We start from the raw sequence: 27,007 nt of genomic DNA on the forward strand, positions 1-27,007 counted from the left end.
TTTAGCAATTGGTATAATTCTATATAGAGATTAAACTTTTATTACAATAATTCCAGCTGATGGTCCAGTATTTTGAAACAATTCTTAGTGATTTATTCTAGTGGTATGTGCAAAGAATTTGAATTTCTTCCACATATATTTTCCATAAATATAGAATACAATATCTATTCAAACTGTTACAGATATACCTATTTCTTTGAAGTTCCAATCTATGATTTTATCTGTATAGGGAAACCCTTTTTGCCTCTGAGAGATCAATCGGAAGCTGTAAGATGGAACCAGGTCTTTGGTTCTACTGAAAAGCTGAACTGAAGTTTTCCTTAGTGCAAGAACCTCTACATACATATACACATTGGTATGTATGGTTATCTATATGTATACATCATCTCAATGAATTGGAATGTACTATAGAATAGCATCAATTTGAAAGGTATTAGTACTATCATATTCAACTTTTTACAAATTTACATATGGCCAATCTGTTCATAATACAGCACCAAAAAGCACCTATATAAAGCAATTTCACTTTCAACAATGTTAATCTATTCATTGGTCAATTTCAGGTGGTTATACCAATTTCCAGTGTCATAATTTTGCTTTACCAAAAACCCCATCTAGTGGCAAAAGACGATAACTGCAGTCTGTATTATATGGAGGCTTTAGGGGGAAAAAAAAACAAAAACAATTCGTTTCTATAGCAATTTTCAGCAAAACCACCATATAAAATACTTGCTGATTTGCAGAAAATTACATATCACAGAAAAATACCATGATAGATGTTAAAATTACAATGTTAAAAATGTGAGTAAAAATACTGTTACAGTCAATTTGCAAAAATTCAAGTTATATACCTGTATTACTGGTGTCATTGCCTTTGACATAGAACCCTTTTAACCCTAAGTAGTACAATTTTCGATCCCTGTAAAACAAGATAAACAAAGCCACATTAACAATGATTGTACAAAACAAATGAAATTATAAATACAGGTAAATGCTGGCTTTTAAGATATGTAAAAAATATGTAAATCAAATCAAATCAACTACATTCTCTACTCTGCAACTATATATCTAAGATATCAGATCCTTATAACTATTTGAAACTAGGATTTTAATCCACCCCTTTCCCCCAGTTTCCCTTTTCATACTCACAACCCTGATTTTGTTCATGCAGAAGCTTTTCAACTAAATTTAATCAAAATATCTGTTTTACTTTATATGATTTCTCGTTTATATGGTAAAAAAATGCTAGTATAAACCCAAACCCCCACTCTCACAAATAATTGATTTCGTTTTCCCAACATTTCTTATAAAATATGAAGCCCTTATGTAGTTTATATTTTTAGATTTAATGAACTGAGTTTAAGAATAACTGAATCTTGCTTATTGATTTTCTCTCACTGTCCTAGTTTGCTATTTTTTGACTAGCAGCAAAAGGAGATGGATCACTCATTCTGAAAAGGAAAGAGCAAGTAGGCCAGTTTGGCTGGAAAAGTGAAGCTCCTAAGTGGGTGTAATTTTACAATAAATCTGGAAAGATATGATATGCTGGAGCCAAATTGTGAAGGGATGTAAACATGATCAAAATATAATCTTGGAAGGGGGCAGCTGGGTAGCTCAGTGGATTGAGAGCCATGCCTAGAGACTGGAGGTCCTAGGTTCAAATCCGGCCTCAGACACTTCCCAGCTGTGTGACCCTGGGCAAGTCACTTGACCCCCATTGCCTACCCTTACCATTCTTCCACCTATAAGTCAATATACAGAAATTAAGGGTTTAAAATAAAAAAAAAATTAAAAAAAAATATAATCTTGGAGGCACTGAAGCTTCTTGAGCAGACTGAAAGGGTCAGATCTATGATTTAGAATTATCACTTTGGCAGCTAGGTATGTACAACACAGAACAGATAAACTGGATGGATATATCAGGGTACCATTATGATAGTCTAGGTGAGAAGTAGAAAAGTTCTGAATTATGGTTATGGTGTCAGTGGAGAGACGAGAAGGCACAATAAGAAGGAAGAACTGACTAGACCCGGCAACTAATTGTATATGGGAATGTGAGAGTGATGTTATCAAGGAGAAGTTGATTCTAGCTATAAACCTGGATAACTAAGCAAAAAGTGATTTAGAGTACTAGGCCTGGAGTCAATAAGACTCCTCTTCCTAAGTTCAAATCTGGCCTCAGATATGTGACCCTGGGCAAGTTACTTCACCCTATATTTGCCTCAGATTCCACATATGTAAAATAAGCTGGAGAAGAAAATGGCCAGCTACTCCAGCAACCTTGCCAAGAAAATTCCAAATGGGGTGATGAAAAATTAGACATGACCAAGCCCAAACAACAACAAATATAAAGGAGTACAGATTCAGAGTTGGAAGGTACACACAGCTTCCATTTAATTAAACTCCTTAATTATATATATATATATATATATATATATATATGGAAACTTAAGGTACATGAAGTGAAGTACTTTGTCCATGGTAACATACAAGTAGTAGTAAAGTTGAAATTCTAAAAACGATTATTTTATCCTTTAATTACCTGAGACAATACATTCACGCAACAACTTTGGGAAAAGTTTTATGAATCTTTTACAGTAGACCAGAATAGAACAAATTCTAACTTGTTTTCTTGCTCAATTTCTCAAAATTTACAACCAGATCCATCTTTTCCAAGTACTTTAAACCTGGCTATTGCACAAACATTTAGCAATCAAATTTTAACAAAATTCAGAAAAAAAAGGTTAAATCATTACAAAAACTTTTGTGAAGTGTACATCAATGTCACTGAAGTCATTTAAAAATTGCATTCGAACCATAAAAGTAATGAGGCTTTTAATAATTCTCTTTATGAAGAAATAATGTTTTCTGTTTCTGGCCTAATGTAGTTTAAGAAACTGAGAATTGAAAAAAACAAAACAAAACAAAAAGATTTTGCTTATACTTATTTGCAGGCTATATAACTGGTAAAATAGTCTTCTATATATTCTAACTGATATACCCATTTGTATATAGTCTAAATGATCTCCCTGTTTCTAATTTCTCCAGACCATTATCTACAAAGCTGCCAAACTGCTATCCTGAAATTACAGGTCTGACCATATTGCTTTCAAGTTCAAATATTTCCAGTGGTTTCCCATTGTCTTTAGCATAAAATATACATTACTATATGTTAGCCAATTAAAACATTTCAGAATCCAGTTCCCATTTGATCTTTCTTTTCTTATACATAACTATTTCCTCAGTTACTCTCTTTTCCAATCAAATTGAACTACTTGAAGTTTTTTTCTTATAGGATTTTCCATCTCTTGCCAATATTTGTTGAATCAAGAGGGACAAAGAACTGTCACTCCCAGGTCACTCAAAAAGCTATGCCACAGACTCTTAAAAGGCAATTCCTAAAGGGGACTTCTAAAAATGTTTTGAACAAAGTCAACATTGTTCAGAATAAAGAAAAAACATCATATGAAGCATGAACTGTAGACAGTGAACCCCTTTGATAGTCCAGATAATGAGAAAGATGAATTTCTATGGGGTGAAATTTGCATTCACTGTGTTTTGGGGAAGTGAGAAGAGATTATCAGCTTTTCTAAAACTGATAATTTCTACATTTGTTTGACTCAAAGAAGAATGCTAAATTCCAATAAGTCAGACTTCCCCAGTAGAATGGAATTGATTTGATGACAAGAACTGTTTTGTTTTCTAAGTCTTCAGTGCCTAATATAGTAGGTATTTAATAACAATTTATAGTTCTTTGAATTCTTTGAAAGGGTTACATTTACTTGGATTTATGAGCTGAGATACAGATGCAGTACAGCTCAGTGGACAGTGCTGGCTTTGGAATAAAGGAGGCTGGCATTCAAAGCCTTCTTATTACCAGCTCTATTATCCAAGCAAGCCATTTAGTCACAATGTGCCTCAAAGAACTCATTAGGACTTAAGCACTGCTAGAAGCTAAACTACATTTATTTGTAATGTACCAACCAGTGGAACAATATCATACTGCATGTCGCTTCTCCCAATTAGTGATTTCCCCTTTACAATACCAGGGGCAGATAGGTGGTCTAGTGGATAGAGCATAGAGTATAGAGTGAAGAAGACATCCTGCAGAGTTCAAATGTGACCTGGGACACGTTCTAGTCGTGTGACCCTGGGCAAGTCACTTAACCCTTTTTGCCTTAGTTTCCTCATCAGTAAAATAAGCTGAAGGAAATGGAAAATCACTCTAGTACCTCTGCCAAGAAACCTCCAAATTGGGTCAGGATACAGAATGAAATGACTAAACAAGAACTGTTAAAAGACATCACCTTTAAGCTATCACGTTTTAAAGTTACATGGGTTAATTTTGGTTTGCCACAAGATAAAAATTATCGTTCTGGGAAGCAGCTTGGAGAGAATGGCTGCCTCAAAGATGGGGTTACAAGTACTTTAAGGGAGGCTTAATTGTGGCTGGAAGAATTCTTCGGTTTTTAAAAAAATGTTATTTCTTACATCACTTCTCTCCAAGTAGCTTTCGGCATGAACTCAGTGGTCACTTGTGACCCCGTTTGCATCATCTACATTTTTCGGGCACAGAAAGTACGCGTTTCTACTTACTCCACAAATGCCCTCGAGCATAGGCAGAGGATTTTAAAATCTTCCTCCAGATCTTCGATGAACAGGACCATTTCCGCCACGAGGCTCCACTTCCCGCACAGCATCCCGCCGTGGCTCCCGCAGTGCTCAGCCCCTGGGACCCTTCCCGGCTCCGGGCCCCGACATGCGTCGGAGGCCGTGAGTTTCCCAGCTTATCTGCTTCAGCCGAGGCTGCTCTCGCAGCCGTGGGTGGGAGGCTCCTAGTGAGGGGATGTCAGGGTCTTCCTCCTGACTCGAGCGCGCTAGTGCTTGGGGGTGAGGTGGGGAGTAGAGGTGGCCGTGGGGGAAAGTCAGGCCTCCTAAAGGTCTCCACAGCGAGCTCGCGCACACACCGAAGCGAAGGAAGGACGCAATCCCGGGGATCGCGGCAGCAGCAGCAGCAGCAGTAGGGAACACTGGGAGCGCGCGCGCCCACCTCCCGACCGGAAGTAGCTCTCTGGCCTGAGGACGCGGGAGCGGGAAGAGGAGGGGAAGGTGTTCCACAGAACGCAGTCCAGGCTGGAGACGCAACTCGTGTTCCTAATTAGAGGGCTTGGGAAAACTGCTCGCTTCGCTCTGCAGCTTGCACGGCCAGATCGCCCACGGTGGGTATCGGATGAAGTAAAGAAGGGGAAAATGAGTTGCGTCTACCTCCGTTTCTTTATTTCTTGATTGGAAGGGGAGGGGGAGCGGCTGGAGCAGGTTCCTCTGAGTTTGGTCCGGTCTTCCTCCCTTCCCCCTCCACCTTCTCCAGCTGGGTTGTTTATCCCGGCAGTGGGGGAGGGGTGCTTCCTGTCTCGAGGACGCGGGGGAGGGGCGGGGGCCTCCAGCTTCCTGTCTCGCGGGGTCGGGGCTGCTGTGGTTTCGCGCTCTCCTTATGCAGGGGGGGTGCTCAGTGTAGTGATTTCGGGGTCTGATGGCCTTGTCCTCAAACCCACAAGTCGGATCATTCACAGAACTTGGGCCATTGGCATGACTGGGTCTCTTCTCATCCCGCCATCCCCACAATCGATCAGTCAGTATTTAACTCTCCCTATGTGCCAGGCACTGTGCTAAGCACTGGGGATACAAAAAGGAGGTTAACCATAACCTCTGCCCTCTAGGAGCTTACAAAATAATGGGGGAGATAACGTGCGAACAAATAGATACAGAGCAAGCTATTTTTAAGATAAATAGGAGATAATTAACATTGGGAAAAGCTCCAGGATTAAGAAAGGGAAGAAAACATCTTTGTGTAGAAGGTGAGATTTTAGTTGAGACTAGGAAGACCAGAAGCATGGGAGGGAACCTGGCATGATAGTCAGAGAAAATACCTTAGCGAGAGGGGTGGAGAGTGTCTTGTTCTTCAGTACCATTTCTTATTCTGTTTCTGAGAAACTCCATTTTAGTAATACGCTTTAGCTTGTTCATTTTACCTTCTTACCGTGAGCCGCAGCATCTTATTGGTGGTGGCATACTGGTTATTAGATTTTAGGAGAATTTTTTATAAATTGCAGCAATACAGCAACATCCCTAAGATAGTTTTCGAACTCCTGAAGAATTCTATGTAAAAACTGAACAGTCTGGAAGAAAACTAAGAGAATAGGAGAATACAGTGTTATAAGATAATTAGAATGGTAATTAAGGAGGATGCATCATATCATAGATTTAGAGCTGGAAGAGGTAGGAGAATGATTGAATAAAAAGCATTTGTACAAAGTGCTTACAATGTATGAAGCATTGTGGGTTACAAATTGAAAAGCAAGACAGTTCCTGCTCTCAAGGAGCTCACATTCTAAAAGGAGAGAAAACACAGGGTATATTTCAGTTGCAAGTCAAATGGAAAAGTCCCATAGTCCATAAGATTTCTTTAAAGCCATTACCACAGATAAATTAACTATTTTATAGTGCCATAGTAGGTCACTAATTCTAATCTGCCTTTACAATTAAAATAAGGCAATTTTAGATATTAAAGAGAAAGCTGTACCATTTATCTGTATGGCATAGCTTGAGATTTCTTGAAATTCTCTACTTGAGATTCCTGCCTTTTCCTGTGTTTAGGTTTAATTCTTCCTAAGTTGGGCTGTTAATGTTAAAGAAATACTTCTTTAAATATGACTTGGTCATAGAGCAAACTGTGTGATCCAAGATAACTCCCAATTTTTTTTAAAACCCTCATCCTCTTAGTATTAATTCTAATACAGAATAGCAGCAAGGGCTGGCCAATTGGGGTCCAGGGCCTTGCCCAGGGTCATATAGCTAGGAAGTTTCAGAGGTCATATTTGAACTCAGATCCTCCCAACTCCAAGCCTGGTGCTCTATCGACTGTGCTACCTAGCTGCCCCAATTGCCAAAAGTTAGTAAGTCACTACCAATGAGAAGCAAGTAGAGTATTATTTCTTAAAGGTAGAAAGAGTTTTTCTAACATTTTTTGGCCTTAGAAAAAAAGTTTTCATATATGAGGATTTTTATTTCTGTTCTTTGAAGTCCAAGTATTTTTATATTATAAAAAGAATTTGATACTATTTTGTAATGTTTTTTTTTTGAACTCTGGTATTAGATTCCCTTTCTAGACTCAATATTTCTTTCACTCAATTCTCAGATTCTTCCTTTGTCCTCCTTTTATTGAAAGGCCTTTTTTTCTCCCCACTGTTCTTTCATATATGCTGTAGTAGTGGATTATGAAGTATTGAGAGCAATTTTAACTGGAGTACCTATGCACTCCTTGATTTATTGACTTTCTCTACTCTCATTTGATGCTTTTCCCTTTATGGAATTCTATACACATATTCTTCATCAGTTATGTGCTATTGCATTAAGAAATTTTTATCTTAGTGAAAAATACAGTTTTATAAGAATTCTTAGAAGATCTTCTGGAATATCTAGGATGCCTTTGTGACTGATTCATTAAGGCAAGGAATATAAGCTCCTTAATGCAAATCATAATCATTCAGAAGAGTGCCCCAGCTATCTATACAGCAGAAAACAAGGAGATAAGATAAACTTGTTGTACTATGATATTTAATATGTGGTATAAGATTTCTTCCTTTCTTATATTATCTTTTTCTACATTGTTCATTTCAAAGAGACTGAGGCTTGGATCAAGACATTTCTTGACTGATTTTCTGATTTACCTTTGTTGTGGGAGTGGTTAATATAAAATTATATATTTGTATTATTTTTCATTTGTTAGCCTCATCAGGCCTCTTATTTAAGTATCATCTTTATGCAGACGATCTCCATATCTGTCTATCCAGGCTTACTTAGTCTCTTCTGAGCTCTAGCCCTGGATTACCAACTGCATATTGGATATTTTGAACTGGATGTCCTTAAAGTATTTCAAACTCAATATATTGTTTTAGAGAAATGAGTAAATCTTTGAATCTTTAGTTAAAAGGAGGGATAAAGGTGAGGTAGGTATTAGGAGGATGAATGAAGGGGATGGCTGAATGTAGGGAAGGAATGAATGAGGTCATATACTGGCTGGTAAGGGAATAGATGGGGTATTAAGGAGAGGCAGCTTAAAACATGCTACAGGCTGAGGCTAGAGACAGAGGATACTGGGGGAGATAGGTTGAACCCCTCAAGGTGAGGAAAGGTATCTCTATAGATACAAAGGAGTTGGGCCAGTCAGAAATGTTTTAAATCTGGCTGGAGTGCTTCTCTTGTCAGTTTCTAAAGTCCCTTGAGGGAGGAGTCGAAGGGCTCCTCCCTGCCAGTCAAACTGATGGCAGGAGGAAGTCTCGGGTAAAGACTTCCTGCCAAGATGGATGCCCGCAGTTCCCTCAAGAAATAAAAGAAAATGATTCTTTTCCTCTTTAGCCGTTGCCTTAATTTTGACACAATGATTCACCAGAGGGTTTGAATAGGTAACAAAGGGATTTATTAATACCATGGCTAATCAGATGGAGAGAGGGGTTTAGGGTTTTGTAACAGCCACTAGGGAGAAAGCTAAAGGTGGGGGAAGGGTCACAGGAGGGTTAGACTGAGAGAGAGCAGGAAGATTTGACTGTCTTAAAGTAAAGTATTTGCCAGATCAATAAAGTAAGGGATAGCTTGATTTAAGGATGTTCTACTTGCCTACAGAAAACTAAAGCCCACAAAGTCTAGTCACCAAAACCAAACCACCCACCCTCCCAGAGCCCAAAGGGAAATTCAGGGAAAATAACAGGGAAGTAATATGGAGAAGGTCAGGGAGAGGTCCAGAGAAATCAGCTAGGTTCAAATTGTCCAGAGACAAAAGCACAGGCCAAGCCAAAAGCCAAAAGCAGAGCCTCAGTTGGAACGTCAGCTCTCTTCAAGCCTCAGTGTCCAACTGAACTTCTGTGAACATTTTAAGAGTTCTAACTGCCAGGAAGTTTACAGTTGATTCTTGCAAGAGCAAAAGCCTCTGCATCCTTGAATTACACTATCCAAAACAGAATTTATCTCCCTCTCAAACACACCTCTCTTCCAAATGTCCTTGTTATTAGTAGTCAAATGCACCACTGTTCTTCTCATCACCCACCTTCATGATTTTTGTATATTCTTGAATCTTCACTCTTACTCATCCTACAAGTTCACTTAGTTGCTATAACCCATCATTTCTATCTCTACAAAATCTTAGTCACAAACTCCTTTATATAGCCACAGCTTTAATTCAGACTCCTATTATTTCTTTCTTAGGCTACTGCAAAGTCTCTTAATTGAATTCTTTGTCTTAGGTGTTCCCATTACTTCATTCTAATCTTTCTGTAACTACAAAAGCAATTTTCTTAAAGTGCTAGTCCAGGTCATTTCCGCTTATTCAGTAACCTCCAGTGACTCTTTTACCTCTATAACCAAATATAAGCTCATTTCTTATAATTTAAATCTTTTATAAGAATCTTTTCCTGTCTTTCCAATTTTTTTTACCTCTCCCCAAACACATACTCAGCCATTATGGCCTATTTTACACACACAAAGCCCCAGCCTCCATTTCTGTGTCTTTTCTTTGTCTGTCTCCATACCTGTAATGAATTATATTTCCTTCAAAGCTCTGATTAAGCACCATCTCTCAGAAGCCCTACTTGATTCCCCCAATAGTTAGTGCCCTCTCTCTGAAAATTACTTTTCATATATTTTGTATATATATAATCTGTACATATGCATATATTTTCTTCTCTATAAGCTCAATGTGAACAGGTCCTATTTTTCTTTTGTTTTTATCCCTAGCACCTATAGTTAGAGTCAGTAAACATTTATTAACTCTTAGCACAATGTCTGGGATAAAGCAGGCATTTCAAAAGTGCTTGTTGATCTATTGATTGCTTGTGTGAAGGTGAATAAAGTTCAAAAACCATGGAAGGGTTTAATTATAGAATGATTGTAAAGAGCTTTAAAAATCATCAGGGGAATTTGAGTTTATATTTTAATATAGAGGCAATAGGGGGCCACTGGAAGTTCTTGAATAGGAGAGTGGCATATAAATCTTTTGCATGGTCTGCCTTTGATTTTACTTTCATTAGTTTCTAGTACTGATGAAGAAAGTAAAATTATTTTATTAGTAGTTAAGGAGATGAAATCATTGAGTCTTTCTATTGAAAAAAATAAAATAAAACTCTCCCTCTTTTTTCTTTTCAGGTTCCAGAATCATAAACTGCTGTGACTATGAAGAGAGTGACTCATTTTATCATTTTTACTTAGGGAAAAATGATAGAGAAAAATCAGACTTGTTCTGTAGGGCAGGATTCTGTGCCCTATATGACTTGTCTGGTTCACATATTGGAAGAATGGATTGGTGTCCAACAATTAGAAGATTATTTGAATTTTATTAACTATCTTTTGTGGGTATTTACTCCACTAATAGTCTTGATACTGCCTTATTTTACCATTTTTCTTCTCTACCTTACTATTATTTTCTTACATATTTACAAGAGGAAGAATGTATTAAAGGAAGCATATTCCCATAATTTTTGGGACGGTGCAAGGAAAACTGTAGCAACGGTTTGGGATGGACATGCAGCAGTATGGCATGGTAAGCAGGATTACTTCTGTTTTGGTGGGTTTTTGTGTGTTTATATTGGACTGAAACTGTATTATCATTGCATTTCAATGATTAGGAAAATGGTTTTAATTTGAGGGATGAGATATTTAATGTTTTCTTTCACTTATTTGCATGTACTTTGCAAATCTATGTGTCTTTTGTGTATTAATTTTCCTTAAATGATTATAGCCTTTAAAAAAATTGAGCAGTAGTGTTAGTTACAACCAAAATGAAAAGACAGTATTTTAGATATCAGAATTGCTTAGATGAGAAAAGTTAGTTAAGATATTACAGAAACAGTTTGGAAAATACTTGACAATGCTATTTTTAGTTTTTACTTTATCTTTAAAAGAAATTTTAACTTTTCCTCTGAATTCATCTTTTTAAAAGTCAGTATTAATAAATATATTTTTATTTTTTAAATAATTTTATTTAAATTAAAATTTAAAAGTCAGTATAAATAAATAAAAATACAGGGAGTTTAGTATCAGGATTTCATTACCATTCCATTTAAAGTGTGCCCCCACATTCTTTATATGAAGTTTTAGATATTCAGAGACAAATATGTTGATGGGTTATATATTCTTATTTTTAATCAGTCAGGTAATTGTGTAGCCTTTCATCTTTAGATTGCTGATATTATATAATTTAAGTCATGGGGCCTCTTATCAGTGAATTATTTATATTCTTGCTCCCTACTTTAACTGCCTCTGTTTGTTTATTGTTTTTCTTTGTCATTATTAAATTATATAAAAATTTAGAGAATGGAAAAGTTGTAAATAAATATTTCCCATTCTCTAAACCAGGGCTCAGCAACCTATGGCTCTTTCTGCAGGAGCCATAAAGTCAATTTTTTTTCAGTTTTTTTCAGCACTGTTACAGGAGTGCGCGCTGTGAGCACTGCACGGCTTTCATGAAATAACATTTTAAAAAATGTGGCGTTTATGGCTCTCATGGCCAAAAAGGTTGCTGACCCCTGCTCTAAACTAAGGAGTTATATGCATATGCCAGGAAGAACATTAGAAGAAACACAGATTTTAAAATGATATTGCTAGCATATGTGATTGAAATAAAATTGCTTTTAGCAATGCACCCTAATGAGGTGGCTGTTATGATAAGGGATTGACATGTCCTAGAAAGTTATAGTGTAGATCACTGTACTCTATTGGAGATTCAGTCCAAGTTTTCAAGTCAAATCCAGTGATATTCAATTGTCATATACCTGGGAGGTGGGAGTGAAATTGGCTTCTGAGGAGGCACGAGCTACAGGACCTGCAGAAGCAATTGTCAGGTTGCATTTCCATAAGGTTTGATTCTTTGGATGATGGCTCTTAGAGATGAGATAGAGACAAGGGTTGTGATTGGGAGGGAAGAAGTGAAGGCTACTATTCTTAGGGCCTTTGAACTTAGAGTCCTAGTAATCTAAGTATTGGTCAGAATGTGTCTGTGATTTGACTTGCCCGATATATACTTTCTCCAGTTGCTCCTTCAGGGTGGCTTACTGCTTTAGCTTTTAATGGAAACATGAGTCTACCACTAGAATTTTAAAGATAACTGTGTTATCAAGGCTTACTCTGTTTAATGTATCAAGAGATATGATTTGATCTAAATCCAATAAAAAAGAGCCATACTATATTGTATATGTATAATTTTTGTATATTTGTAACATGGATTTTCTATAATATTACACTCCCTATCAGGAGAAGAATAATGTGATATAGAATTGCTCATTATTATCATATAGTCCAATGCTGGTGCTTTACTAAGATTTTAAAGTAAATACTTTATGAATTAATTTTATTAGACTATGAAGTAATGTCTCCTACCACTTGTTCCCATTGGTCTTTAAGATAATCTGGAAAAGAATAATTCAGTTATTTATGTATATTATGCCATAAAATTTATACTATAATTGATGCTATTCTAAGCTGTACCCCATAGATTTCTATTTATTATAAAAGACACAAATTATTTAAAACTTATTGTTGTATACTCAACATATGTACTGCAATATAATATGCATACTATATCTTTAATTACAACTCTAAAACCAAAGTACTTATTTTATGGCTTTAAAAAAACACTTAATATCTGTGTAATTGAATACTTTTTAAAAAAGTTTTCCTCACAAGATCATAGATTTAGAAGGGGACCTTAGAGGCTATCAAGTCTCATTTTATGGACAAGGAAACTGAGAAACAGAAAGGTTAAATAATTTGGCCAAAGCTATTAGTTTCTGAGACAAGGCTTAAACTTCTCAATTCCCAAGTCTAGTACCCCCTATTCCATCTAGTTGTTACTCATTTCCTTTGTACAGAGTAATATATTTCATTTGAATTTTACCAACAATAGGCAATATTCTTACATGTCTTTGACCAAACTTTCATTCATATATATGAATATATGAATATACCCAAAACTAGAGAAAAATTAGCATTATTCTTATCCATTTTAGGACTTACATGAATTACTGCATTTTTTTATAGGTATAGTATTCTATTGTTTTAGATTTTTTTAGAGATACAGATTCTAGATAAATAGATTATATGACTTAAACCCCTCATTTTGGGTTACTTAGGGCCTTTTGATGAGTTATACCATTTGTCATTTATTTGGCCATATAGAGCCTTAGTTTCACTGTAATAAATGAAGTTATATATGCTAAATTTTCCTACTCTGCCTTCACCACACTAAAGCAACTGCTTTATTTCAGAGGAAGAAATTGGATATTCTTAATTGAATTCTGGTTAACAGTTAAGAGTTCATTTATTCCTTCCATAGATTACTAATTGTTAGTATATTAAGTATAATAAAACAAACCGCATTAAAACTATGTTAAATATTGTATCTTTCATTGATAATTTGTAAAACACTCAGTATCTTGTACCTCATGATCGCCATTATGAGAATCAATTATCATTTATATTGTAATTATATAGAAGGTAGAGCTCAGAGTTGGACCACTAATTTCATCCACTGTGTGTGTATAAGTTCTCAGAGATGGTATCATTTATGACTCTAGTTAAGAAAAGGAAACATATTTTAAAATATTTTTAGCTCCAGTGTTCTGAAAGTCCATTAAATTATTTATTGTTCATCCACTCTGAGTAAGTCTGATGCAAAAATGTAACAGAACTTATCTTTATCCTCAAAAGGTTTATGATAGAGATAGGTATGATAGTTCATGGAAGAAGAGTTTTGTCTCTTTAAAATGAGAGAGCACTTGAAAATATGGAGTGGAACTTAAGAATCTCTCTGTTTAAAAATTTTGTCATGAATTTAATTGCCATTTAATTCTTTACTTTTAAAAAACTCTTTCATTACTAGAGGTTTTCATAGAATTTATTCGTTGGTACCCACTACCTATTACTGCACTGACCTAACCAAACCAAAATACTGGCTCTTATAGCACTGAAGAAGATCACACGATTTATGGACTATGCCTCTGCCCCTGGTGTGGGGCACCTCCTTCTGCTTCCCAATTTCCCCCCACTTTTCAGCTTCCCTTTTATATTTCATCTTCTCCCATTAGAATGTAAACTCCTTGATTGCTCTTGTTTTGTATATGGATCCCCAGTGCTTGGCACATAGTAAACACTTAAAAAATGTTTATTGCTTGAAAAGGATTAGAATTTTATGACTTACAAGCTCAATAGGTGACAAGATTTTTGAAGAGTCAAAATGTGATATGGTTGATAGAAAAAAAAATGTAATCTAGACTGTACTGAGAGATAAGGGTTTTGAGATTAGGGGGTCAATAGCCTCATTATATTCTCCTCTGGTTAGACTCCATCAGGAATGTTATTCAATTATGGGAGTCACATTTTAGAGAGGATATTGACAAGAGCCAACAATGCTGTGAAATCCTCAGTCCTACCCTCTCTCCTTTATAGCTTTAAACCCCCTTAGATGTGTTATCTTTCCCAATTAGAATGTAAGCTCCTAGAGGAAAGAGAATCATTCTGTAGTGTCCACTGTGTGCCAGGCACTTGGCTAAGTTGTTTTTGTTTGTTTTACAAATTTTATCTCGTTTGATTCTTACAACTCTGCAAGGTTAGTGCTATTATTATCCCTCTTTTTACAGATGAAGAAACTGAGGCAAATGGTGGTTAAGTGACTTGTCCAGAGTTACACAGCTAATAAGTAACTAAAGCTGGATTTGAACTCGGGGCTTCCAGATTGTTCAATCCATTGTGCTACTAGATGTTGCAGAGCAGACAGACTATACCAGGTTAAGAGTAACCCATAGACCTCAGTGAGTTGGGTGCTTGTGTACCCCAAGCACATGAGAAGACCTACCCCATTGGAATGAGTGAATGAGACCAGTTTGTTCCAGTGGCCATGAAGGCAATTGAAGCAGGTGCTATGGAGTGTTTAGAGATTGGTCAGACATCGAAGACACCAGGGTTATCTACTATATCCATCACTAGCAGTCTTGACTTTTGTCTTGCCACTGGACTTGGATGTCTCCGGAAGATAGAATGAAACTGATGACTTTGTCCAACTCTGCCTCACATAAATCCAGTTCACATGCAAGTCAAGATATCACCCTGTGTGGTCATTGGTCCTATAGTTCTATAGGACTATTTTGAAAATGAAGAATGAACAACATGAAAGTGATCATCCAGTCTCTGCTTTAAGACCTTTGATGGAGGAGAAACCACTACATTTTGAGGCAGACCACTGAATAAATTTAATTCTTAGGAAGTTTTCCTTATTACTAAACATGAATTTGCCTTTCTGCAATTTACCCTTGTAAAAACTTTCTCTAGTGCCTGGAATGTGCCTTTCTCCTTACCATCACACTATAGAGTTCCTAGTTTCTTTCAAATCTGTTCAGGTGCCACCTTCTACAAAAGACCTTTCTCGATCCTCCAACTTGTTAACCCTAGCCCCAATTTGTTAGTATTTACTTGGCATACATTTTGTTAGTTATTTGTAGATTTGTTTGTCCCAGTAGAATGTAAGATTCTTGAAGACAGACTGTCTTTTATCCCTACCACCTCACATAGTAGGCACTTTTTGAATTGAATTATACCCCTTCATTTTTCTTTGTATGTAATGGCACATATACAGATTCCTGCTCTAAATGTCAAGCATTTTAGGTCTGAAAAGTGCATTAAAACAACAATCTATCTTACTTATTCTTTTGTCTCTCCCCCCCACCCCTCCTTACATTGTCTTAGGAAGCTGAGGAATTTAATGGCAAAACTTATGTCTGATGGGAAAAGTTCACAATTAGCAACTATTCTTGTCTATCTGGCTCTTAGTTCTCACTAACGAAGGGAAAAGTTCAAGGGCTTGAGAGTGGGTATAAGCCTCTTTCAGGAAGTGAGATGGGATTAGTGGAATGATAAAGTGAAATTATATTTTAGATATATATTTCTTCTTATCAACTTTCCATTATCTTTAAGTGAGTCATTGAGTTCCAGCAAGCAAAATCATTCAGGAGTAAAGAACATTTTTATTCTTTCTTTTGTTCTTGTCTTGCCTAGGAAAATCAACTAGACAATATTTTGAATCTACTAGAGTTTTTTTTTTTTTTTTAACCCTTACTTTCCATGTTAGAGTCAATACTAAATGTTGGTTCCAAGGCAGAAGAGCACTAAGGGCCAGGCAGTTGGAGTTAAATGTCATTTCTAGGGCCACACATCTAGGAAGTGTCTGAGGTCACAGATGTCTGAGAATTTTCCATCTCTGTGTCTGACTCTCTATCCCCTGAGCCATGTAGCTGCCCCTTCTTACTAAAGATTCCTGAAGACTAACAGTATTATTCACTGCAATACTATTGAAATAACTAGTTTCTTGCATAACCATGCCTAATTTTTGAATTATTGCTTGAATGAATAAAATTTCTTATTTCCAAAGAACACTTTTAAATGTAATAAAAACATTAGTTAAGCCCATAATATAATTTTGGTGTTCTGGTAAAGCTCCTTAAAATTTTTTAATTTTGTATTCCTCTGACCCATAAGAGATAGATCTTTTTCTAACTTTTAACAGTGATTTGCAAGTAAAATTTTTATTGACTAAGTCATTTCTTAAGCTGTTTTGCTCTCATGGCAATTAATTTACATTGATTAATCTTCAGGATAAAATTATGTCTGTGTTGATATCATTTCTTCTGTCCATTTCCCATTTCCCCAATTATTTAATTCAGGGTTTATTTGTTTTAATGGAATTCCATATGTATTCCTCTCCTCATTCTTGTTTGTTTGTTTGAAACAAATTCTGATCTTAGCTCTGAGGAGTCAGTGATCTGACTCTACAAAGATAACTGACTCAGGGAAAATTCTGCTTCAGTAACAAATCTTCCTGTCTGTTAAAATAATTATCTTATATGTTAAAATAGATTCCATTTCAGTTTTTATGGTTTTATTTGGTGCCTTTTATGTCTAGTTCTTCATACAAAATGAAGATGATTTGAAAAAGTCTTGTTTACAGACTGTTTTCTGTGTCAAGGATAGTGAAATGCCAAATGTGGACACTAATATCAGATGGCACTGAAGAGAATAAAGATGAGGAAAACATCAGGGGACCAAGATTATTTAGAGGAGATAGTTTTGAAACCAAGGCAATCGTGAAGATGCTGAGGGAGTAATACAAAGTATCTGAAAGAAGGAAAAGTACCAAAGGCCTGGGAAAAAACCTCAGACTTTGTTAATGCAGAAAAAGAGTAACCTATATATGAAATCTTTATGAGAATCATCTGTATACAAAGCAAAAGCTTTCTTGATGGAGATATTATTAGAGAACACAAAAGCTTTCACAAACAATATTCAATAGTGGACCATGTCTTAGCCAATTTGTATTTAACTAAAAGATGTACAAAATATAAGATCCCATTGTTATTTGAGTTTTTTTTTTTTTAATTACAATTCTAGCATCTGATTCAGTAGAATAAGATTCTATCTTATAAGCTCTTTTGCATCCAGGTGACTCCCATCCATATATTAATAAGATCATTCAGGATTTCTTGGAAGATATAACAACAGCAATAACTCTACTCAGTGACTATTTGATAATAAATGAAGCATAAAATATGGAAATATATGCTTTCTAAAAGTATTTATTTGATACTGTGAGGGAGAAGATCCAGCATAGAGTCTTGGTCATGGAGAAATTCTTCTTCTTCTCCTCCCTCCCCCCCTTACCTTCCATCTTGGAATTAATACTGTGTATTGGTTCTAAGGCAGAAGAGTGGTAATGGTTAGGCAATGGAGGTTAAATGACACAGCTGGAAAGTGTCTAAGGCCGGATTTGAACCTAGGACCCTGTCTCTAGGCCTGGTTCTCAATCCACTGAGCTACCCAGCTGCCCCCACATAGCAGGTTCTTAATAAAGGTTTATTGATTGATTGACTTGTAGGTCAGCAGGGGTTTTGTAAGACTTAATTGATCTTGGAATGTTTTCCCCTTTAAAACTTTCAAAATTGTTAAAGGATTTTTATTAATGAATTTTAGGTTGACAGTTTAATTTGTTATTGTAAGCAATGAGGTTGTTTTAATCCTTCTGATATTATTGTTATATTCATTTAGGTTTTTTTTTTCTTTCTAACAGGTTATGAGGTTCATGGAATAGAAAAAATACCAGAAAAAGGACCAGCACTTATTATTTTTTACCATGGGGCCATTCCTATAGATTTTTATTATTTTATGGCTAGAATCTTTATCCATAAAGGCAGAGCCTGCCGAATAGTAGCTGATCATTTTGTTTTTAAAGTCCCAGGTAAATTTTAACTATCACATTGAGTGTCAGTATGATGAAGGTTTAATAATAGATGAAATTCATGGTTTAATCAAATAAATAAGTTTGTTATTTAGCCTCTCAAATGTAACAAGAAGTAAGTTTTGTTAATTTGATGTACACCAGTGATGGGCAAACTACAGCCAGAGGGCCTAATGTGGCCCCCTTGAAATGTTCTATCCAGCGTGGGACATTATTCCTAATCTGATGAATACAATACAATGAAACTTTATAGAGTTGCCTTAGAAACAGACTGACAGATGAGCATTTCCTTTCCTTTAGCCCCTCTTTAAAAAGTTTGCCCATCATTGATGTAGACAGATTTTTAAAACCTGTTTTCTCTGTAAATGCTTTGCTTATTTATTGATAGAGAAAATTTTGCTTCCCTGAACAGACTTTGTCAAATTAATATTGCCACATTGAATATGATTTTGCCTTTGTTTGAAGCTTAATAAATTAGTAATGTTGAATTAATATGAATTTTAATACTAATAATAACACATTTACATAAGTGCTTTTATAGCACTTTTCAAAATTTTTTGTAGCATCCTTGAGGTAGGTAGGTAGTTCAAGCATGACTTGGTGATTTATGTGAATTTGAATTGTTCAGCCATAGATAGCAAGTATCTCCTATATAACAGGGTGGGGGAGTGAAGCAAATTACCTAGTGCTGGTCAAATAAAATGCTACATTTTCAAATAGAATATTTTGATTCAGCTAGAGTAGGAGTAGTTTTGCTAAGGTTCATAGGACTGCCAAAAATTTATAGATTGAGATTGCTAAATTTTTGGAATAGTCATATATAATGTCAGTCAAGTAAATTTGCATTTTGCTTTATTAAATAAGATTATTTATCTCTTTTAGTTTATTCGCAGAATTTAAGGATGGGAGACTTTGAAGGATGTTCCATTTTTATTAGTCGTCTTAGCGATGAATCCTTTCTACTTATCAAAATAATAATATTTGTCTATAGATTTGACATTTCTACACATTCTGTAAAGCTAGCTTTTTAGAAGAGTGCTCACCTTTTAACCACATTTTACACTTATCTCCTTTCTAAGTATTAAGAGTTAATAACTGAAGTTTTTATAGTGCTTTAAGCTTTGCAAAGGACTTTAAGTAATTCATCTCATTTTATCCTTGCAACAACCCTCTGAGGTAGTATAAGGAATATGTTCATTTTGCAGATGAGGATAATGAGGTTCAGGTTTAGAGACATACCCATGGTCACACAGCTATTAAGTGTTAGAAACAGCATCCAAATCTAGGAAAGCACAGAACTTTTTCAGGAGATATTCAGCCATTTCAGACTAATTGCTGCTTTTTCTCTCCTCAAGTTATCTTACATTTCTTACTTCTTAACATGATATATCCCCAGTACATTGTAAGCTTCTTGTCTAAACTATTTTTGTTTAATGTCTGTATCCTCAGCCTGGCATAGCAGCCTTATTATACTAGATGCTTTAATTAATGTTTACTGAATTGAGGTTTTTCCTGACTTTCAGTGCTTGTTCTTTTTTTCTACTAAGCCATACTGCCTCTTATCCACACATAAAAATCCTGTGGACATAAAATGTATTCTGGTAGCTTTGTAATTTCTTTCTTAATTTTTTTAAATTTTCAGTTACAGAAAATGTTTTTTAAAAATATGTCCTTTTTGAGAAAATTATCTATAATTTTGACATAGCTGATGATTATTTCTTTATATGGTTAAATTCTTAGCTGGATATTCATTTATGGAGTCTTATCCTGTCATAAACTTTTCACTGCTGCCAGTTTGGAAATTACATTGAAACTTAGATTGTGTCATTTTTTTTCCTTGATGGTATTCTGTGAAAAAATTATTTCAAAGAATAATAATTTCCTATTTCATCAAACTGGTAGATTTCCTACTTTTGGATTGAGTAATTAATTCTTTATATGTGTTCATTAAGACTTAACATCTCTTTAAAGACTATTTAAGCAAATTTTATCATAGTAGTGTTAGAAGCTCTATCGAAGTAACTTATGTTTTATTTTGACTCTGTTTCTAGAGACAGATTTCCTCATTTAAAATGAGATGATCTCCAAGGCCCTTTCCAATTCTAAAAATTGTTTCTAAGTAGGCAAAAGTAAAATTTTCAAGATTCTTCGGAATCTTAACAACAACAAAAATCCCACATTGCCAGACTAATAAATAATGTCTAATTAAATGGTGTCATGGACATATGTAAATTGCTAAATAGAATCACATTTGCAAGCATGACTTTTTAAGTGTTTATATTTCAACCTTTTCTCTGTAATTAGGACAAACAGGAAAAATACAACTTAAAAACTTGTGAAACAACCCTTTTTTTAATTCTCTTATGAGATTATATTTAGTTATAAATGTATTAGTTTTCAGTTAATCAAAAACCATTAAACATCCACTATTTATTAGGCACTATTATAGGTGCTAAGAGATATAAAAAACCCACAAAAATGCAATAATACTTGTGCTCAAGAAGTTTATCTTCAATAGGGAGAAAGACACAAATGTATGTATGTGTTGATGTATGTAAATTATATATAATTAACTTATTAACTTATATAATATGTTTATAATATACTTATATAATGTTTCAACTTACATAATATGTTTATAATATATAAAGATAGGTACATATAAGCAAAAAGAGAATAAATATGCAATGAATATGATAATAGCTAACATTTTATGATTATTTAGTTTGCAAAATACAACATAGTATATATAATCTATCCATTCATAGCCATATGATAGGAGCTATTTCTATTTATTCCTGTTTTTCAGATGAAACTGAGGCTGGAGGATTTTAAATGATGATACTCAGCTAATAGGTATCAGAGGCAGTGTTTGAAATCAGATCTTTCTGATTCCAATGTAGCATTCTATTTTTCTAGGCTACTTAGCTGCCTTAATACAGTATAGCGAAGGAAGGAAATAGTGTTTTAATTGTGTCTTGGAAGAATTGGGTGATTTTGTGAGGAAAGTATATTAGGATTGGCCAGCGCAAAATTAGGAAGTCAGAGGGTAGATGGATGATGAATGGAGTCCCATTTCTTTGCATGGATATTAGAATTTTTATTAGTCTGCAAAATTTTCCTTAACCTTTCTTATTTTCTAGCATTAGGGAAACTATACATTTAACAAAAAACAAGCCCTATAGGCCAATTATTTTCCATTTTTATTAACATTAATTTATAACTCTGTGCCCTCAAACTTTAACCAGATCTAACTATAGTGACTATAGTACAGTACTAGAACTTGAAAATTAGAGATTTGACTTTGTTCACATGCCTTAATTCCACTAGAAACTCTTAATGGTTTTATATGTATTATTGGTTTTTCTTAGTCTATTGTAGAATAAAATCAATTTCAACAATTATTTGTAATAATACATCTTTTTTGTTGCTTCCAAAGCCTTTTTTTTCTCTTAGAATTGTGTGAGAAAATAAAGTTTCAAACCAAGTTTAGGAGTTTGAAAGCTCCCACCAATAAAACCCTCAAGAGTTTTGTTTGGGAGAAAAAAAAATAGCACAGAATTATCATTAATCTAATCTAATGGTGCTTTTTTTCTTTTTCTTTTGAGAGCTGAAACAAGAAATTCTTCTGATCTAGCTTAATCCATATGTTTTGACAGGATTTAGTCTGTTACTTGATGTATTTTGTGCTCTTCACGGACCAAGAGAAAAATGTGTTGAAGTGCTGAAAGGTGGCCATTTGTTAGCTATTTCACCAGGTGGAGTTCGAGAAGCTCTTCTTAGTGATGAGAACTACAGCATAATGTGGGGTGATCGTAAAGGCTTTGCCCAGGTTGCTATAGATGCAAAAGTGGTGAGTTGTCATAAAAATTTATTACTAAAGTGAAACTATGTTGACTTAAAATGTTTAAATATTTTCCTTTGTATGATAAACTTTTATAAAGATGTGATTTTTTATAAATGTGCTGTTAAAATAGATGTTCCTTCAAAAGTAAGATCATTTTTTAAAAACAATCTGGAAGTTTGATCACTACCAACAATAGGTTTTTTAACAGTCCTGAATTCAGCTTTTTCCCATCAGATAGTAAAAATCTTGTTCATAACTCTAATTTATCAGGTTTTTTTCAATTTGAGGTAGAACTTACAGGGGAGAAACAGAGAGAGAGAGAAAAAAACTTTAAATTTATAGATCTATATGATTTATTGCAAGCCACCACTTATTGTAGACAGTTTAGCATAAGCATTTTTAAGTGAGATATATTTGACCCAAGGACAGTGGGTGTAACTGTGTAGCAGAATATGCCAAAAAGACTAATTAACAATGTACTCATATTCTTTTAAATATATTTGATTATCTAGTACTCTTTTTTAAAAAAGGAATGTTTATAAATATTGTAAGAAATCATTTTATATGTATAATTATTTAGTCTGATTGATTTTGATATGTTTTTATAAGACACAATGATTGGTTGAAAAATTCTACTCTCAATGACCTCTGTTGAGTTGGGTCAGATTGGCAATGGTTAGTAATGGTGTCAGAGCAAGGAGGATGCTGCTATTATAGCAAGGGGAGGGGTAGGAGTGAATAGAATTCCTCCTCCTCCTCCTCCTCTTGAAGCAGAGCAGAAGGAAATAACAATTAACTGAGTCCCTTTTAGATCAAGTAATGGAGGCTGAACAAGTTTGACTAATCCAGGGCTAAATTGGTATATTGATAGGAAATAATCCCACTGAGATTAGTCACTCCCACTGTTTAAGACTTTTCCCTAAACCCTAGGATAGTAAAGGTTCAAGTTGTCTTCAGTACAGCAGACTTGCTCTCAGGACAATAGCTGTACCAGTGCTTGCTTGGATAAAGATTTTGCTTAGGTAATGTATTTTGATGGTAAGTATAGCCTAGTATAACTTCACACGGGCTCCCAAATTTAACTAGGAAAGGGATTTATTAATTTCAGGAAAACAAGGAGAAGGGAGGCTGATTTTAGGAATGAGGAGGAGGTAAGGTATCTAAAATCTTCAATAAACTTGTTGGCTTCACATTCCCCAGAGGGGAAAGCGTTTTGAATAACTTATCTTTTATCTCACTAACTAACCTTTCTCCTGATCTAATGTTACTAAGTTTAAGATGGTGAAGATAACCTTGATTGAAGATCTGTTTAAAATAGGGATTAGTTGAGATCCTGCAAGTGAAGTAATTTTTCCCAGTGCTCACAGCCTGGTATAGTCTCTATGGAGTAAATCAGCAAAGTAACACCCTACTCCCTGAGGTCAGACATGAGCTAACCAAAAGAGGAACCTGATTCCTTCCCAGCCCCTTGAACCCCAAAAAGCAGTTTCCAAAATGTCCTTGTAAGTTGGGTATCCTGGCTTTTTATACTCTGCCCCAACTGCCCCCTCTCCTGGAGATCTGGGGGGCACTATGGAATTCTGTGAGGCAGCTTTAACTCCACTTAAGATCATGGATGTTACACTCTTTAACTACACAAGCACAGAAATCAGATGGTGACAAATTCACAATTTTTGCCTGTGAGTGATGGAACAATGATCTCACATAAGTAAGGGGAGGATTTATGAATTTGTATAATTTTAGATGAATCAATAAGATGAATTGTTCCTCTGGCATTCTATAGAAAGTCTACATACCATTGTTTTTAGCTTTTACTTTGCCAATTAACAATATTCTCCATTGTCCATGTTCTATATTTTATCTTAAGAATAATTTCTTTTATTAGAGATTTTTCCTCCTTTGGCTTTCCATTTTAGTTTTAGCTTATCCAGTATAAAAATAATTCTTTGTACCTTTGAGATACTACTGTTATTCTTGTTGTTTTCCTCTTGTTCATATAGTTAAGAATATGGTGCTTATGAAGTCAAGGTTCAGTTCAATTTAACAAAATGCTTAAGAATTTAATAATGTGCAGGAAAACTATGGTAGATGCAAGGTAAGAAATAAAATTTGAATAAGAGTTCATCTTTTTCCACATGGAGTTTACAGTTCAATAAGTTTAATCTTAGTATAGACCAGTGATTCCCAAAGTGGGCACTGCCACCCCCTGGTGGGTGCTGTAGCAATCCAGAGAGGCTGTGATGGTCACACTTATTTTTATTACATTCTATTATGAGTTCAATAAATGGTTTCATAATTTCCAGGGGGCACTAAGTAATATTTTTTCTGGAAAGGGGGTGGTAGACCAAAATTGTTTGGGAACCACTGGTATAGACCAACAAGCTTCATATAGAGAGAATCTTGTTTTTCTGTGACCATAAACTGCATTCTAAGCTGGCTATCCATCTTGCCAAAATGTATCTTTGGTTATAAGAGAAAACTGAATAAAAATAAATGATGTCACATGCAACTAGTTCATGTCTTCTCTTTGAAAAAAAGAACTGAAAGTGGATGTCTTTCCTAATTAACATATGTGTATATATAATACATACTTATACATACACATGCATGTACATAACATAATGTTAATAACCATAACATTTACAATAAAATTAAAGTCACTGATCTCTGTTCTCCCTGGTGTCTGTGTATTACCTTAGGGCATCATTGATTTAGTGTGCCTAATGGCACCCTAGTGGCCAGAAAGAGTTATATTTATTGCTCTAAGTACATTAATTTGCAGTTAGGGAATATATAATTATAAGTAATCACCTTTTTATTTAAAAAATAAAATTCTGTTCATATAATGCTGGAAGAATAAAACTCTGCATTTAATTTAATTATGATATTCATGAAATATTGAACTTATTTTTTGTACTTTTTATATGTTTTTACATAAACTTGTGAATTCTGAGATAAAAAGGAAATGGTATCAGCATACTGGCACAGAAATTAATGGCAGTTCACATTAGGAACTATTCTTTAAAAGCAATAAGAAAAGCTAAAAACAACAATATTTCATGGGGAAACCTACAAATTGTTTAAGGTAATTTAACTTTGAGTGAATTGATTTTTCTAATAGTTAAGAATGATGATAACACAGATGGATTTGAAATTTTTTAAAAAGTCTGAAGTTTGAAGTTTTAAGGAAATTAATTTATTTAGGTAGAAGTATGAATAAAGCCTGAAGGAAAGCAATATGTTGAGATAACTGTTAAATATGTTAAAAGGCATTGATCAATAAGACTTGAGTGAAAGATTTAGTGAAAAACTTCATTGAACTTCAGAAACATTCCTTTATGAGTGAAGAAAAGATTTCTAAAATTGTTGACTCACAAAGTAGCTTTACTGGTTTGGATTAGCAGCTGCCATTAAGGGACTAAAAATAAAGACATCATTTTGCTAATTCTCACAATACTCCTGAAAGGTAGGTAGGTGACAAATGTAATTATGCTTAGGTTACAGATGAGGAAACGCAGGCACAGAGAGATGAAGGGATCTTGATCACACAGCAAGGCAGGTAGGTGCAGAAGCAGAGAAGACAATAGAATTCAAAACTCCTTACAACTGGTATCTATGACAGTATCTGACTGCATAACACAGTGAGTCTCTTGATCTCTATAGTTAAAGGGGTTTCTCTAGATGACCTAGTGAAATCTTTCCTTAGCATATGTATATCATTATAATTTCATGGATGTCCTTTCTTATATATGCCTTCTTAATCATGAATTATGGCAATTAGAGTTATAGATATTATTGGAGAATTAACTAGAATTATAGTGTGAAGAAATGGCTATATTTGGGTGGATGAAATTTCCATATTGAGTAATTCTAAATTCAGAGAAATTTGAAAACAATTGTAGGCTTAGGTGATAGATTTTTTAAATGGAAAATTTTGTTATTTGGGGAAAAATCTTAAGAAGGCTTGGTTTGAATATAAAAGATTTATTCTAACTAGAATAATTTGATTGAAAATTAAGATACTTTTATTTTAGGTGTTTTAGCATGTATATAAGATTAAATCCTTGGCCAATCATTAGACTGCTTTATTCATAGAGGGCATCCCAATAAAGAAATTTATATTAGAAATTCATAGTATTGTTTAATTAAACTGTGGAAAGTAATTTTTGTGTCTTTAATTCTCCAATTAAGAAAACAAGCCAAGAAACCTTGCGTGAATTAATTAAAAAGGCAAGGAATTTCTTTTCAAGCTAGTTAACTCAAGAACCATCCAGTACCCTTGGAATCATCAAGTAAGAGTTATGATATATGGCATGTAGGGTCCACCCCTAGCCAATCCTTCAGGTTTATCCTGATGTCTAGATGTGGACTTATCAGGTCCAGCATAGAGTGAATGACTAAAACATCCCGTGTCTTGTCAGACTTTGTAAGTGTATCACTTCAAAGGATAATTTTGCCTCCTCTTGTATTAAAGCATAACTTGGGGCTTTATTAATTATCAGTGTTTTAGAACAATGTTCAGTTGATACGAAAATAAGAAATTCAGTGATGCAGTCACGTAGGGATAATGCATAAAGTCAGTAATTCACCACAAAATTTTTAGCTCTTAGTATGTTTTTTGATGATGAATTCATGTATTTCTTGGCTGCCCCAACCCAGTTATTTTATATTTAAGGTATGTAAAGTAATTTTAATAGCAGTCTAACTGGTATCCTTGTCTTGATTTCTCCTTAATCTAAATGCCACACTATCTCCTGCCCCTTGATATTAAAAGACTACTTTGAACTTGTCTCTCTGAAACTATACACAACACATATCCTGTTTGCCTTGAAAGA

At 34.7% G+C, this 27,007-nt stretch overlaps 2 protein-coding genes across 4 annotated transcripts in view; one reads left to right on the plus strand and one right to left on the minus strand.

Moving 5' to 3' along the window:
* Nucleotides 1-5,367, minus strand: part of TGS1 (trimethylguanosine synthase 1) — a 64,774-nt gene extending 59,407 nt beyond the window's left edge. For both annotated transcript variants that reach the window (XM_044666262.1, XM_044666256.1), the window contains exons 1-2: nucleotides 4,597-5,367; nucleotides 852-919 (exon numbers count right to left, since the gene is read on the minus strand). In XM_044666262.1, coding sequence (XP_044522197.1) covers nucleotides 852-919; nucleotides 4,597-4,700 — 172 coding nt within the window. In that variant the 5' untranslated portion in view covers nucleotides 4,701-5,367. The remainder of the gene's footprint in view (nucleotides 1-851; nucleotides 920-4,596) is intronic.
* Nucleotides 5,368-10,263: 4,896 nt separating this feature from the next.
* Nucleotides 10,264-27,007, plus strand: part of TMEM68 (transmembrane protein 68) — a 31,582-nt gene continuing 14,838 nt past the window's right edge. For both annotated transcript variants that reach the window (XM_044658007.1, XM_044658008.1), the window contains exons 1-3: nucleotides 10,264-10,588; nucleotides 18,158-18,325; nucleotides 21,985-22,178. In XM_044658007.1, the coding sequence (XP_044513942.1) occupies nucleotides 10,264-10,588; nucleotides 18,158-18,325; nucleotides 21,985-22,178 (687 nt within the window). The remainder of the gene's footprint in view (nucleotides 10,589-18,157; nucleotides 18,326-21,984; nucleotides 22,179-27,007) is intronic.

The sequence above is a fragment of the Gracilinanus agilis genome, chromosome 1, assembly GCF_016433145.1.
Source record: "Gracilinanus agilis isolate LMUSP501 chromosome 1, AgileGrace, whole genome shotgun sequence".
In the NCBI taxonomy this organism is placed as follows: domain Eukaryota; kingdom Metazoa; phylum Chordata; class Mammalia; order Didelphimorphia; family Didelphidae; genus Gracilinanus; species Gracilinanus agilis.